We start from the raw sequence: 17,439 nt of genomic DNA, 5'->3' as shown, positions 1-17,439 counted from the left end.
ATTTTTGTGTTGATTTGTATCAAATCTAATAATATCTAGTTTTAGTATTTGGTCTTTTTGACTTAACTCAGTTTAATAACTAATGTATTATCTGCAGAGAAAAATTATTATCTTAAGGCTATCTCATTTATTTATAAGTAATTTGGATAAACCAGGTACTTCGGGGAAAAAAAAAAAAAAAATATATATATATATATATATATATATATATATATATATATATATATATATATATATATATATACATACATATATATGCCTAGCTTAGATTTCGGACAACAAATCGTAAAGTAGTTATTATCGAGTATATACCGGACAACACTATAATTGCCAGTGGGGTGGGGTAGGATGGTTTATCGTAATTAATCTAGTGGTGTTAGATTCGGTGTCTTTACCATTATAGAATTCTCTGTTCATCGGATCTAGAGTTATTGGTTATTTTAAATTTACATTTATGTCTACATCTGGCCATCAGTTCATCTCGTTTGTTTAGGAGATTACTGTGTTGGTACTTCAGGATTCTTATTTTTTCCTCGAGGCATAAACTGCATCTCTGCCTAAAGCCGTTTGGAACGTCCGAATGACATAGGATTGACCATGAAATCACTGGGGATCGATTCTCATTTTTTAATAACCACTATTGTTTAGCTAACTCGGTTTTATTCTTAAGTTCTGGGTTATTGAAAGAATGTTTGTGGTCATAAAAACGTTGTTTCCAGCTTCCGGCGGAGATACCGAAGTAAACCTTTTTGTCCCTTTTATTATCTTCTGGGTGGATCCTGGCCTTATAAACCACGCACTCAACTTTACAATTACCGTCCAGTGGGCAGTTATTTTTCACTTGGCAGTTACATTTGTCTACTGTCGCCTTATTTCTATTAGAGTTGTTTAATATTTTATTATTATGAGTGCTAATTATTCTTATTATTATTATTAAAAAATGAAAATCGATCCCCAGTGATTTCATGTTCAATCCTATGTCATTCGGACGTTCCAAACGGCTTTAGGCAGAGATGCAGTTTATGCCTCGAGGAAAAAATAAGAATCCTGAAGTACCAACACAGTAATCTCCTAAACAAACGAGATGAACTGATGGCCAGATGTAGACATAAATGTAAATTTAAAATAACCAATAACTCTAGATCCGATGAACAGAGAATTCTATAATGGTAAAGACACCGAATCTAACACCACTAGATTAATTACGATAAACCATCCTACCCCACCCCACTGGCAATTATAGTGTTGTCCAGTATATACTCGATAATAACTACTTTACGATTTGTTGTCCGAAATCTAAGCTAGGCATATATATATATATATATATATATATATATATATATATTTATATATATATATATATATATATATTCCCCGAAGTACCTGGTTTATCCAAATTACTTATAAATAAATGAGATAGCCTTAAGATAATAATTTTTCTCTGCAGATAATACATTAGTTATTAAACTGAGTTAAGTCAAAAAGACCAAATACTAAAACTAGATATTATTAGATTTGATACAAATCAACACAAAAATATAATTATTTTACTTATTTCTTTATGCGTGCATGAGAATAATTTTGTTGTACGGAGTGAATAAAAGTATATATTAACCGAAACTAGATACGTCCTATCGAATTGGGGGCGATCAATATTACAATTTCCCACTTCTTAATCAATTAAGAATTGAAATATTAATTACAACGACCGCTATAATCACCAATAAAATTATTTACATGAAAATATATAAAATATTAAATACATAAGACTCAATTTTTAAATTCATAGTATTATATTACAAATACAATATTTAAATGAATTATAAGATAATATTTATTTCTAACTAATTTTTACATAATAACATACAGATAGTTTTAAAACTTTATATATAATATTCTTTTTATTTTTATTTTCTTATTTTTATTTATTTATTTTTTTATTAATTTATTTATCTTTTAATAGACCTACTTTCCATGACTCAATTAACTATAGGACGCGTGTACAAACATCCAGTTTATTTCCCTTACTTTTCTCAGAGTTTCTAGACTAATATGACAGTTAAGATTAGATCACTGTATCCTCTTCTTTTCTTCCTCTTTTTTTCTTCTTTTTTTTTCTTCTTTTTTCCATTACGCGCTGTTCTATTTCTTTCACTATATATCCGTATACTTTCGCCCCTTCTTCCTAGGTTAGTAAACGCGTGTCAAGGCATTTACATGTCAGAACGTACATCTTAGAGGCGTGTGTGTGTGTATGTGGGTGTAGGTGTATGTGTATGTGTTGCGTGTGTGTGTGTGTGAGTGTGTGTGTGTGTGTATCTATGGTTACATCGAGCTGCCGCTTATAAGTGTCTAATCTAATATTTTTATTTGTTATTTTTAATTTTTATTTTTTTAAATCCCTACCACCCTCTCTATAAATGTATTAAGTGGATTGCTACTACCACCACCTTTGGTTTTTTGAGGGTCGAAGCCCGATCTTTTCTTTTCTTTTTCAGTATCAAAAATGTAATTGTCTGATTTAGATGCTTGAAAATACCATAAGGTTGAAATAAATTATTGCATCGACAATTATGTAATTTCCGTGTTATAATTTTTATTTTATATTATATATATATATATATATATATATATATAAAGCAGGCTCCTTCAGTCTTAGACAGACTATGGATACCCATGAAGGGTTGCTTGTGCATGAAACTTTTGTGGCAGGAGGTGCGCAATTCCAACCACACCTCTTCTGAGACGACATTGTTTAATACCAGTGGCAAGTGAAGTACAGGACGACTGGAAACAAATGCCGAGATAAGCGGAGAGCACATACAGCGCCTAGAATTCCCAAATGGTCACCCATCTGGTACTAACCAGGCTCAATGTTGCTAAACTTCATTGATCTGACGAGAACCGGTGTGTCAACGCGATTATGCCATATATATATATATGAGTGTATGTGTGCAAATCCAATTGTCTTGTGTATGTATATATGGTTATATGTGTGCAAATTCAACTGTCTTGTGTGTATATATATCACATTTAAATCTAGATAACATGCCTGCATGATTTTACTGTAAAGGATTTAATGTTGTAGCTAATACGTAAATGTTTAATACAGTACTTATCTGATAGCTAAATGTTTTGGTTTCAATTCTAGCTGATGGCACCCAAGTCATATTTTTTAAAAACTTTTGAAATCACTACTTTATATTGGGTAAAATATAATAATTTGCTTTATAATAACGAATATGAAATCTGCATGAATTAAAATATTATATTTAAGCATATTTTACGACAAGGCAATGCCGAGTGGCATGTTAGTTTTACATAGAAGTAAAGAGACTAATTATTTTGCCATTTAATTTACGTATGTGTTAATGGTGCGTACATAAATTAGATCGTTATTCTTTCTCTAAATGCTCACCAAGTTATTAAGAAATATTAAAAGTGGTTGAATGAACATGGAAGAGTCAAAAGAAACACACAAGTAGTTAACAGAGAGATAGTTCAGTTCAGTTAATTATAAATTATGTCTGATGAGAACAATTAAACCAAAATTTCTTTTGAACATATATCAATCCAAGAACTACAGTATATTTTTAGCATGTGTTTTTAAAATATATAGGTAAAGAAGCCTTAGGGAAAAAAACGTTTCCTTCTATCCCAACCTGTCTATATTTGTTTTTAATAAAAACATTTACACTCGTTTGAAGACAAAATTCCTAGATACATAACTCACATCTGCATGGCAAAATTAAATTGTTCAAAACTAAAGAAAACAGACAACAGTCGTCTATGATACTGATAAAACATTTACAATTGGCAAGAAATAATCACAAAGACAGGGAGACACACACACACACACACACACACACACACACACAAACGCAAAAAAAAACACAGATTTAAAAAAAATAGTAGAAAATACTCATCTCTAAATGAATAAGAGCTTTCTTTTTTTTATGTAGAAATCGCTCCAATTTCTTTAAAAGTGTCCTGGATTTTTGCTACATTTCAACCACAATGTGGGTGTCCTTGCTTCTAGGAAATAATTGCATGTGTTATCATCGCTTGCACGTGGCAGACTGTCGGATCTGTTTTTGTCACTACCCAGAAACAGACTGTTTCTCTTTATTTTCAATGTCACTCCTTGAATGTGAGTCTTGTCACAAATCTCATTAACTTTCATTCTCATGAGTTAGGCCCAGCACAGGTTTTGTACTTGTTTACGTCTCTGACGTCGCCACTTTATGTAAGGAGCTAACAAGAACAAAAGATGACTATGGAAAAGACAGGAGATGCCTATTGTTCTTAGTCTAAAAAACACCAAGGTTATAGGTGGGGAAAAAACAGTCAACAAGAAGAAGCCTGCAGTTCTTAGAAAAAAGCTACTGTAATAAGAAACTGTATTATGAAACATCAAAACAGGAAATTGATGGAAACCATTAGACCAACAAACTTGAACAAAAGAAGCATGGAATAGAGAAGACAATTCTGAAAAAAACATGCTATAATTCTGAAACTTGTAACATCATGTCTGTGAGAGAGAGAGGGTACAAAGAAGGATACATCATCTAAAACACCCTCAAATGAGAGAGAGATTCATTGTCCCAAATTTGACAACAATATTCCATACATGGTCTGATATTAGATTTGCAGAGATAGAGAATAGATTCAGGTGTTAAGAAAATGTTTCAAGCAAAAAAAGAACCGGCTTTATGAAAAGTAGAAAGAGCAATGAAGCTTATGAACAAATTCCTAAAAAAAAAATCTGATGAGAAAGAAAGACAGAATTTCAGGGTTGATTTCTCCTCAAGAGTAGAGCCATTCATAAAAATCTTATGAAAAAAGGGACACTCTTATGATTGAAAGACATGAGGTAAGTTTTAGCAGAGTTAAACGAAACAAGTAAATTTCATACTCCTATCTACAACTGAACTTGGGCCGACTTCTAAATCAGCTGCATATTCCAATTCATCCCAGGAAGACTGGCAAGAATCAACACCCAAATAGAAAAATATGTTCTTACTGATATTCTTGCTACATTCTAGTTTTCCAATTAAAATTAAAAAATTTTTTTTTTTATTACATTCTGTTATATAATGGAGCTCCACATAGACAGACTGACAGTTTTAGCTAGTGCATTAGAGATAGATTTGAGCTACGGGTTTCATTGTTTTAGTGTGAAGTTATTTGAGTTCAAAAATCTGTCGCTGAACACAATGCGGCTGAGTGACAGGAAAAGTCAGAGATGTAAATAGATACAAAACCTGTGCTGGGCCAAACTCGTGAACATGAAAATTGATGAGATTTGTCACAAGATTCATATTGAGGGAGTAAAACTGGAAAGGAGACAGTCTCTTTCTGGATAGTGATAAAAGCAGATTAGACAGTCTGCCACATGCATGTGTTGATGACAGATACGGTCACTTCCTGGGAGCAAGGAAAACCAAATTGTGGTTGAAATGTAGCAAAAATCCAGGACACTTACCCCATTTAGAAAAAGGAACTGGCAAGAAATTGGCAACGAAACATCAACCCGGTGATAAGCAAAAATAAAGCTCAACTACATAAAAAAAAGCACAAGATATTTGCGTCTATTATTGCTGTGTTATGAAAGGCTTTTGTTTACAGAGGGTGAGGAACGGTGAGACAGATGCAAGCAACTTGAAGACACACAACCTCAGGAGACGAAAGTATGTTACATGATATCTTATTGTAGCAAACACATTTGTTGCAAAACCCAAAAGGATTGATATGCCATAATTATAAACCTAAAAAAATTAAGTTAATAAGATATAATCCCTTTATGAACGAGTACAGAACTATTAAAGAACGTTATAAACATTTTATGAAACGAGCAAATGGTTGTAACAATTAAGTATAGAAATTAATCATAACAATTAACTAGGCACCGCCAAAAATGGCCGCAAAATCAAGTTGTTGTTGTTTTTTAAAACGAAATTACATTTATTAAAATCCATTATTTCTGAGTAACTTTTTTTTTTCCAGAAAGATAAAACCCTGAATTTTATCATATAGAAAACAGAATAATGTAAAACTTTTTCTACTATATTTAATTAAATTTAAATGTTAAATTTTCCCAAAAAGTTAACAATTGACATTTTTTGTCTTGCACAAAAACGTACATAAATATTAAAAAAAAAAAGGTTTTTGAAATAATTTATTTATTTATTAAAAATATTATAATATAAGTACCTGGATTTCAAATAATTCCACTTATTCATATAGGTAACCCGTTATTTCGCGTCAATCTAGACTCTAGATCGACACTGTTTACGTTTGCGTTTGATAAGAAGCAAACTATGGAAGATCAAACAGGCCAAAAAAAACTTATTTTTCAGTGACGAAAATTTCAATGTATTATTAAGCTGAGGCTGGCCAGTACCAGATGGGTGACCATTTGTATGAGTTTGGTTTTTAATGTGTATGTGTGTGGGGGCCAGGCTCCTCAAAATGGGGGTGGGGCAATTTAAAGCAGAATAAAAAAAAATTATTTCAGCGCGTTTGGTCCACCGTAGTCGAAAGGCGGCAAACGTTTTCAAACAGGATCGAAAAAAATGATGCTATTTTTAACACAAAGGGCACAATATTTATCGAATTTTTTTTTTTTGTATCGATTCTTCAAAGCATGTCCTGTTTAATAATGGTCATGCATTATTCGGCTCGCTAAAAAAAAATTGTTAATTTATTTATCAAAGATTTTAAAATGGCTTTTTTCGTATAAATATTAAAAAAAATTTTTTTTTGTTTTGCTTAACTTAAATTAATTATTTTACTTAACATATTCACCGAATTTCACACTTCAAAACTCCAAAGCGGGATAATTAAACACAATCGAAGTTCTGATATTCAGACGTCAAAATAAGGTATGCAAACAATTTTTTTTTTTTTTTTTAAATCTATAATTCTGTCCCTTACAACAACACAATATGTTTTGTTCAGTTTCAGATGATTATTTTAAGCATATTTGTTCCCACTTCAAAACAAGGGGGGGGGTTTGTAAGCAAAAAAAAAAAAAAAAAAAAATATATATAAATATCGTTTATGAAAAATAAGTACACTGTTATAAAGTTCATTCTTCTCTTAATAATCGCTGAAAATTTTGTATTGATCAGATAATTACCTGATTTTTGGTAGATTTTTAAAAAGACGGTCCGTCAAAAAGTACTGACCTGCCCCCCCAGTTTTGGCGGTGCCTACAATTAACTAACGAACCTCCAATCTCGATATATTACAACTCTTCAGAAGTCATACATTACCCTCTTCCTGTTCCTCATCACGGCTTTTTTCAAATTCTATCTTTTCAGTGAGAAATTCAAATAATCCAGTTAAAATCTCCAACAAATTGGCCACTGATGTCCGATCGCCTTCAACAATATCTTTGCCAGTGATATGAGATAAAGATGTGTTAAGAATCTTGTCTGCCAAAACATCAATAACAATTTGGCAATTGTGAATGTCATCCTGCTTTGTTTGTGGATTCGGCAATAATTCTGTCAAAGTAGAAAATAAAAAAAAATTATGTTTCATTATTTTTGAGATGATGATTGATATATCATTCGGACTACTGTTCTCATCTTTGATGAGATTACATTGGCAGAAACATTTTAGAATAATATGAGAACAGAAGTTCAAATAATACATAAAAGTTAAAAACTAAAAAAAAAATTGTCAAAACAAAAAAATTCTTGGATAATCATATTTTTAAAATGTATTTATTACTAAAAAGAAGATTCGACATTACTCGGGATTGAACGAGGATCACTACTACATACTTTTTCACTATGCTAATGACATCATATGACTACCCCCCTCATTAAAATATATATATCTATAAAAGTGAAATTGTCTGTGTGTGTGTGTGCGCGTGTATCTGTGTCTGTACATTTCCCTACCAAACTACTCTGTCAATTTTCAGTCTACAGACTCGAGATTTGAAATAAGAGGTATTGAGATTTGGGAAAATCTTTTTAATCAGTTTTCGACCAGAAATTTGGCTGTCAAGGGGTCAAAGTTTAACGATTTAAGGTTTGAAAACTCTACCAAACTCCTCTGCCAATTTTGGGTCTAAACACTTGAAATTTTAGATGTAGGTTACTTGGACATGGATCAAACTTTTTAATTTGATTTGAGCCCAAAACAATAAATGTTAAGAGGTCAAAATTGGGGTCAAAGTTTTTAAAAATTTGACTTCTGCAGTCTCTACCAAATTACTCAGCCAATTTTTGCTCTAAACATTTTAAATTTTACATAAAATGTATTCAGACATAGAGCAAGCTTTTTAATTGGTCTTTGGCCAAAAGTTTGGCTGCCAAGGAGTCAAAGTTAAAAAAATTTGATCTTTGCGGTCTCTAGCAAACTATTCTGCCAATTTTGGGTCTAAACATTTAAAATTTTACATAAAGGGTATTCAAACATGCAGCAAGCTTTTTAATCAGTTTTTAGGCAAAAATTTGGCTGCCAAGAGATCAAAGTTGAAAAAGTTGACCTTTGCAGACTCTACCAAACTCCTCTGCCAATTTTGGATATAGGTTACCTGGATACGATTCAAACTTATATATATATATATATATATATATATATATATATACATATGCACATAAAGTTATGAACAGTACATAGGGCCCGAGCAAAGCTGGGCTGAACTGCTAGTATTTGATAAAAAACCCCAGAAATCACACAGAATTTATTTTTGTAATGGCATCATGTCACAAGGAAGAAAAGGAAAAACCTATACCTGAAGATGTTATATAGTTGAAACTAAGTTGATTTTAAATAAATATTTATTTCAAACAAAAAAAAAATTCATATTGGCTTGTATTGGCTTCTTAAACTTATAAATTCAAATTTTCAAAACATCTTATCCTCAAGTATAAATCAAAATGTTATTCTATCTATTTTCAAATATAGTTGACTTAATTTCTTTTCAAAATTTCTGACAATCAAACCTTTGTCAATTGGATGCCAGTCGTGCTCAGCTTTGGCATGAAGTGGCCTACAATATAGAATGGCATAATACTCATAGTTTATTCTTTTCATAAGTATTTATTTTTACCTTTTGTTTAAAATAAAAGTCATGGTGATATAGATTTAGTAACTCACCTGGAAGGGATTCTCCATAAAGACCCTCGAATAAAATGATAAAGACATTGGCAGTGATATCCTCCAAGGATTCAACAATGAATGGAACATGTAATTGTGCCAAAAGACTATTTGCCACTTCAACCAAACCTAAAAAGTAAAAATTAAATAATTTTTAAACTCTATCTCTCTCTCTCTCTCTATATATATATATATCTATATATATCTATATATATCTATATATATATATATATATATATATATATATATATATATATATATATATATATATATATATATATATATATAAAAGGAAAAGCAGAAAAATATAGCAGGAAAGATTTTCATATTATTTGGATTACCGTTTTCATCTGGAACATTATTTTCACATTTTGGTTGATGTAAACTCTGACCTTGTTTCTGAATTTTTGAGATGAGGATTGGTTATTCATGATATTTGGATTCATCAGACTACTGTTCTCATCTTGAGTGTGATTTTTACATTTCAGTCGATGTAACCCCTGACTTTCTTCAGGTGTATCTTGTCGAACTTGGGAATGTTTCTGTCAAACTCGGGAATTTGGACAGAATTTCGAGTGGAACCCTTCATTTACTTCATGGGAGTAGCATGCTCTCATTCTATCAGCCACGACTGGATTGGGGTCCTAAGTAATTCGCAATTGTATTTTTTCGGTCACCCACACTGAGGATTGAACCTTCAACCTTCACTTTTACAATTGATTTTTCCAAGAACTTTAACCACTGCGCCACTTGTCCTTAGTACGGGGGAGGGGGGGGGCATTGGAATCGTCCCATCAAAAGTATTTAATTGTAATGTCACAATAATGAGCACATCCAAAAATTATGAAAAACAATACGGTAGAAAATTAATAATTAATGGAAATAAGTTTTTAAGACAACGAAAATCAAGTTTTGTTAAATTGGCCAAAGATTTTCAATTTTCAGAAAATATTTATCTCTTTTGTAACGAGTCAAACTCTTCGGTTTCTTTCTTTTTTTTTTTGCAAAACTTAATTTTGCTAATTGTCTTCGAAAACTATTCTCATTAATAATTAATTTTTCACTTATCGTTTTTCATAATTTTTGGATATGTTCATTATGTGACATTACAATTAGATGTCATTGGTTTTAATTGAAATTCAATATTTTGATTTTCAAATTTTGCTATTGTAATGAAAAAGAACCATACTACCTATTCTATGGTCAGACTGTCAGTAACTAAACTGGCATCTTCATTGGGCAGGCCTTGGTTTCTCCAATGTGCACTCCCAGCAACACTAAAAACAACAGCTGTACAAGGGTGGATAATCTCCATAGGAGTCAACAGCCACTCACACGGATCTTGGATTTGCTTTCGGAAACATTGTAACTTTCGGCACTTGTACAGTTTAATCAAGACATTAAAAAATGAAAATATCGAAAAAAAGGTTATATTGTACGTATCTGTTTTGGACTGAAGATCTTTGAAAAAAAATTTCATTCAATTTGATCGAGTAGTTTTTTTTTTACAGCGGAAAAACACATTCTTATGAGAGCGCGTTGAAGTCAGCCATTATGGAATTTGTTAAACATGCCACGGGGAGATAACTCCAGTTAAAGTGCCGACACTCCCTCCTTTAATACTAGCTTTTCTTGCTAAAAATCGAACCTTTTGCTCGGTATCATAAAAAATTGTTTTTTCATTGTAAAAAAAAACAAACTACTTAATGAAATTAAGTGAAATTTTTTTCGGAGAACTTCGTTCCATAACCGATATGTGCAATATAACCTTTTTCGATATTTTCATTTTTTTATGTCTTGATTGAATTGTACAAGTACCTAACTTTCCTCTGTTTCTCTGTTTTATCATCACATTACATAAACGATGTTTGGCTTTTGTGCATCTATGTTACCATGCTATTTTTTAAATAGTATTTCCAAGTTAAGTTCAATTTTTTACAGTATTTTTGTTTATTAAATTGTTAGGTAAAAATACAGAATAGTTACAAAACATCTTCCTTTCCCCATGTTAAGAATGGGTTTCTAAATAATAACATTACGAATGGGTTTCTCAATAATAACATTATTATTATTCTAAATAATAACATTACGAATGGGTTTCTAAATAATAACATTATGAATGGGTTTCTAAATAATAACAGCACGATAACATAGATGAACAAGTGAAGCATACATAGTCCTCCGTGAGTGCACAGTGAACAAGGCATAAAAAAATGACTAAGTTCAGCATTGGCCCTCTCCTATTTAGCCCCAAAAGTCCTAAATAGGACTGTTAAATAGACATACACAGAAAATTTTGGACAAATATGGTAAAATAGTCCTGAAAAGGGAATGTTTTTATCAGCTCCAAAAGAGCCACTGTGGCACACCGAAGAGTTATCGCGAAGTATAGACAAACAAAATTATATAAAAATTAGTTAGTTACAACTTTTCAGAAAGTTTTATAAAAATCCAAGGCATCAATTTTTTTTTTAATAAGTACAAAAGTATCAATTTTAGCCATTTTAACCCGAAAGGCACCCCTAGGGGGGCAACCGAAGTTTTCCCGGAAAATCCATTCTGTTACTTTTTTACTCATATCATGTTTAATGTTTGTGCAAAATTTCAAAAAATTCCAAGGCGTAGTTATTGAGAAAAGTGTGGATGGACGAATAGATGAGAGTGAATTTACAGGTCCACCCTCCTTTTGTCGGGAGACCAATAAGTCCTCAATGTTTTTGACAGAGGGGGGAGAATTGCCGTTTTCAAAGTTAGCTGTTGTTTTGAATAGATGGTATGTGGAGTTTTTTTTTAATTCATCATCATTCAACTGTACAATCTATCCATCTCAATTACATTTATTCTTCGGTTCTGTAGTAATGTGTTCCAGCAAAAACTTCTTACCTTGGTCAACAGTGGATAGAGTTCTCAGCATCTTAAGACACCTGAAAGAATTGGAAAAGAATAATTTATATAAAGAAACTCATACAATGCTAGAAACATTAGCAGTAGACATTTTTTTTTTACATAAGCATCACTACTTATCAAGGCCCAGGGGCCACTCGAGGATAAGGGTTAAAGAGTGTGTGTTGTCCATATTGCAAAGCAAACAACAAAATTATATATCACCACTTGGGATTTTTAAAAAAAGATAAAAACACTAGATAATATTATTCATAAATCCAGTTTTTAAAAAATCCTTTGTTCACTTTAAGTGTAAAGTAGTCATTAATCTTTGGCACAACCCTAATTGTATTTCTTGGTCTTTAGTTCGAGATATGAATACAATATCGTTTCTCTCTGTGGTCAATGAAGGAAAAGTGTTTCTAGACTGCTGTAATTTTTATTTTTGTCCCAATCCAAAGTGCATCATTTTGGACGGTTGGATTTTATGAAGAACTGACCTTGTGTCTAACTCTGCCCTTGTGGAGACACAAGTAACTAAGGATCCTAATTTTATTTTTATTGTTTCCCTACAGGATTTTAATGGCCCCTCTTTACAAACTGTCGAGAACTTTGCATATCTTGGATCCAACATCAACAAGGGATTATCCATTGAACAGGAGCTACAAACGCGTAAAGGTAGAGCAGCATCTACTTTCAACTGACTACGTGAAAGAGCATGGTTCAATAAATACCTCACTTCTCACACAAAATGCCACATCTACGAATGCTGTGTTCTGAGTACCCTACTGTATGGAGCAGAGACTTGGACCACGTATGCTCGTCACGAGAAAAGACTGAACGTTTACCATCTCCGATGCTTGCAACATATCATGGGCATCAATTGGTGGAATAGAATCACCAACAAAGAGGTGCTAAGACATGTCGGCAACTGCTCCTTGTTCCAGACACTCAAGATCCGACAATCGAGTTGGCTTGGACACCTGCGCAGAATGCCCTATGGCCGTCTCCCTAAGGATATCCTCTACAGCGAACTAGCAAATGGAACAAGAAGCCGTGGTCGTCATGCTGTACTTTAAAGACATGGCCAAACGGGATCTGATCGCTCTTGGCATCGATGTAAATGTGTGGGAGGAGCTAGCCGAAGATAGACCAGCATGGAGGCGTGCCTTGAGTAAGGGTGGCGAAGGACCTGAGAACCTTTGGTTCGAGAGGCTGGCGTAGAGAAGACAAAACTAGTGACTACGTTTACTGCTGCTTGCATTAATCTTCCGTAGATTATTATTATTACTTTACAAACTACTTTTTAAAATGAAAAAATCTGAAAACGAACCGAAAAAGCAAAACAAGCATTTTCTTCATTATTCTAGAAAAGGGTATTTCACAGAAATCAATAAGCAATGGCTCGTAGAATATCTCTAACATGTATTGTTCCCCCGATTTATTGGAGAGGGACCTATGTTTTCAGTGGCATCCGTGTGTCCGGATTATTGCCAGATAGCTGTACATTAGTTTTCCCTGAAATTTTGCCACAAATTGTATTTCATTAAATAGATGTGCACAGTAAAAAAAAATATATTCCTCTTGTAAAAATGATTGTTTTTTGGTCCCCCCCGATTTATCGGAGAGAGACCTATGTTTTTAGTGGCGTTCGTCCGTGCGTCTGTTAGTTCGGATCATTGACAGATAACCATCTATTAGTTTTCCCTGAAATTTTGCCACAAATTGTATTTCAGTAAATAGATGTGCACAGTTAAAAAGTGTTTTTTTGCAAAAATTCCCGTTGCATCCTCAGGGGCTCAAAAGAGGTAAAAAATGCCCCCAAATTGTAAAAAATTACACATTTTGCCCCATAACTATTGATCCATTCATTAGATTTTTTTAAAACTTGGCCAAAATGTGGAGCCCATTGTCCTTATTATAAATCCAGTTTGGGTAACCCTGGCAAAATTCTGGTTCGTGTCCCCGGAGACTTCCAGTGCTAAAAACGCCCCTTTTTTGCGGCTCTTTTTTCATATTTCTTAACAAAAACTTGATTTGTCTGACTATATAGTGATTTTTCATGGTAGTCAACCCAAATATACATGTGTTAAGGCCTGAAACTGCACTGTTATCCATTTACACCGAGAATCAGCGTTCCCAGGGTCTCAAAAGAAGTAAAAAATACTCCAAAATGACATTTTTGGCCCCATAGCATTTGATCCATCGATTAGATTTTCCTGAAACTTGGCCAAAATGTGGAGGATATTGTTCTTAATATTAATTCAGTATGGGTGATCCTGGCAAAATTCTGGTTCGTATCCCTCTGGGACTTTTAGGTCTAAAAAACATGCGTTTTTGAAGCTCTTTTTTCATATTACTCAAGAACTTGATAGATATGTCTATATAGTAGTTTTCCATGGTGCTGAATTCAAATATACATGTCTTAAGGCATGAAACTGCATCATTTGTCCATTTTCACTGGAATTCGGCGTTCCCAGGAGCTCAAAAGGGGTCACAAATGCCCCAATGTTGCAAAAAATGACACTTTTTACTCCACAACTTTTGCCCCACCCATTAGATTTTTCTTAAACTTGATGAAAATGTGAAGGCAACGTTGGTCCTTTACACTTCTCACATTCATCATTTCTTCACTATTTTTTTGCGGCGTCATTTCATATGCAGCACCAGAGGGAGACCATGCATGTGCGGCTTGTTATAAATGATGTTTATGCGTTTTGCTTCAAGTTTCCAATTTGGGCTCATTTCCTTTTCCATTCCGGATAACAACATTTTGCTTTTTCATCAACAAACCATATGCCCAAATGCGACGGCCATAGTAGATAACTTATTATTCATTACCTAAGGTTTACATGTGTGCATTTCTCAATAGATTTTAACTTGAAATGATGTTTCTGTTACAACTGTCTATGCGTAATTTTTTTCTTGCAATCTATTCACACTGTGATTTAGTGACTTTGTTTTGTTTAGTGTTAATTTGGTATTTATTTTGCTTTTACTAATAAGTTACGTGAAAATTTAACTATTTGAATTGTCTCCCTTTGTTCCTAGTAGAATTCTTCAAAAATTAAAACAAAACAAAAAAAGTGTTTTCTCAACCTAAACTGCACAAGTACCTTATTGGGACAACTTTAGAATAAGAAACAAGTCTATTAATTTCCCTTTATTTAAACCATCGCTCGAGCAAACGGAGAAGAAAGAGAATAGCTTATACAAGCTAATATCCTTTTCACGTTCGCTCGTCTCGCATGCCAGAAACGCCAACATAAGCATTAAAATCACATTTTTTTTTCTTTTCTTTTTTTTTTTTTAAAGATAATACCAGCAATGTAGAAGTCTTCGTTTTATTTTAAACTGTAAACATTTGTACAAAAGTAAAAAGTCGCTACGTTATCTAAGTTTAGAAGAAGAATTGTATTTAGGGATAATAAGCCAACTAAAACGAAAACAAGGTATTATTATTATAGATGACACTCCCACCCCTCGAGATTGTACCCTTTTATTATTATTATTATTATTATTATTATTGGTACTTCTACAGTTTATCGCCGAAATGGAGACGCCATTTTTTTCGGGCACCTGTCATTAGAATCAGAGAGAGAAATCAGTATTTTAAATTATGGCCGAAGTAGGAAATAAATAACAAAATAATTAAACTAGATATTAATTACTCCAGGAAAGAACTATGAAGAAAAAAAAAAAAGTTATAAATAAAGAAAGTCAAAGAGAACATAAATCCGTAATTGTTTTTGGAAATGTTTCGATTTAATTAATAAAAACGGGAAAGTTTTTCATGAAACGTATATATTTTTAAAAAACTTTGCAGAAAGTGTGGGATCAGTTTCATATATAAATTTAACGTCAAATGATCTCCATTTATCGGCACATTCTAACTCTTTAAGGCGGTTAATTAAATCATTTAATTTAAATGCTTTCACTACTAATCCTAAGTCCGAGTGGCAAGGTCATCAAAACACATGTGAACGCCTAAAAAGTGCAGAATACGAAACGTTTTTTTTTTTTTTTTTTTTAAAGATTTTCAAGTTAAATTTAATTTTTAAATTGTTAAGTAAAAGTACAAAAGTTAAAAATTAAAAAAAAAAAAAGTCACCCTCACCTCATGTTAAGAATCATTCTTAAACAATGAGGTTCTAAATAATACAATTGATTGTTTTCAAGAGTTCCGTCTACGGCAAGGGAAGAGTTAACAAAGTCCTCCTCATGTTAAGAATGGCTTTCTAAATTTGTCGGAGGATGTTAAACTGCCCAATTACCATTTTTCCCCGTTCCGCCTAGTTTTTCAGTGTTTAGGCCTACTCGTAATAGCCTAAAAAAGTATAATTTTTTAAGGGGATTGATTAGCTTAGGATTTTAATTTACAATAACATCGAAAAATAAATAACTCAAGAAATGATTAATTAATTTAAAAAAAAAATAGGCAACCACAATTTTTTGAGGGTGTAAAACAAAAACAAGAATTCATAACATGTCCATGCCTGTCGTCAGCGTCAAAAACAACAGAGAAAAACAGAGGATTCTAACGTTATATAATCGTTGAAATAAATATATTTTTTTCTTAAGTAAATTATCATCATGTATTATTTTTCAGTTTATATACCTGCTTGCGAATAGTTTATTCCTAGAATCAAATTATCCTGCTCATAAAATACGGTCGGGTGTTGTTTTAGTCGACTTTAAATCTGCCCGTTTTAAACAATCGAGTTCGAGAAAAGAAACGTTTTGATTGGTTCATTTTTCGTTGTCATGCCTTCCAGATAAGAAGCTGAAAACGGTGTAAAAACGAAATAGTTCCTTCAAAATTTTATCCTAGATTCTAACACACACACACACACACACACACACACATACACACACATACACATACATTGGATCACCTTAAATAATTGATGTTCTTATCTATGTGTTTTTAACTCTAATTTTCAATATATGCACAAAATTTATGGTCATTCATAATGATTATTTTGCTAAATACATTTCCTCTGAAGATATGAGCCATTTTATAGGAGCGGCGGCGTGTTTGCGTGTTGCTTTTGTAGTCGGGGTTCCCACTTATAGGAATCTGAGCTAGAGTCACTATTTAGTAAGGGTGTGAGTCAGTCGGTGTCCACCAATTCATGATCGAGATTTATTTTTAAGATCGAGGTTGCAGGTGCAGGAATCTCTAGAAATCGAAAGTGGTAGAGTATCCGTGGGACCGTTAAAGGTAAATTTAACCAGATCTCCGATTAACAGTAGGTTTTCACCAAATCACATCCTCACACACATAAAATAAGAAATATAGAAATAACTCCGGCAAATAACGACACTTGACAAAGAACTCAAGATCGATGTATTGATATGAAATAATATTTATTTACGTGTTAGAGAAATGTTAATTCAAATCGTTCCAATGTTAGTGTTTTCTTATAATGGGTG

At 32.6% G+C, this 17,439-nt stretch overlaps 1 protein-coding gene across 2 annotated transcripts in view; it reads right to left on the bottom strand.

Moving 5' to 3' along the window:
• LOC145254858 (centrosomal protein of 95 kDa-like) overlaps nucleotides 1-16,779 on the bottom strand; it is a 100,284-nt gene extending 83,505 nt beyond the window's left edge. Inside the window, exons 1-4 of one of the 2 annotated variants that reach the window (XM_080113713.1) lie at nucleotides 16,622-16,779; nucleotides 12,004-12,044; nucleotides 9,121-9,249; nucleotides 7,278-7,511 (exon numbers count right to left, since the gene is read on the bottom strand). In XM_080113713.1, the coding sequence (XP_079969839.1) occupies nucleotides 7,278-7,511; nucleotides 9,121-9,249; nucleotides 12,004-12,034 (394 nt within the window). In that variant the 5' untranslated portion in view covers nucleotides 12,035-12,044; nucleotides 16,622-16,779. The remainder of the gene's footprint in view (nucleotides 1-7,277; nucleotides 7,512-9,120; nucleotides 9,250-12,003; nucleotides 12,045-16,621) is intronic. The other variant, XM_080113712.1, reaches the window with a different exon arrangement.
• Between the last annotated feature and the right edge of the window lie 660 nt (nucleotides 16,780-17,439).

This window comes from Euprymna scolopes, chromosome 30, assembly GCF_053919585.1.
Source record: "Euprymna scolopes isolate OS-2025 chromosome 30, ASM5391958v1, whole genome shotgun sequence".
NCBI classification, from domain to species: Eukaryota; Metazoa; Mollusca; class Cephalopoda; order Sepiida; family Sepiolidae; genus Euprymna; species Euprymna scolopes.
The sequence above is the reverse complement of the archived record's forward strand: the minus strand, read 5'-3'. Positions and strand labels throughout refer to the sequence as shown.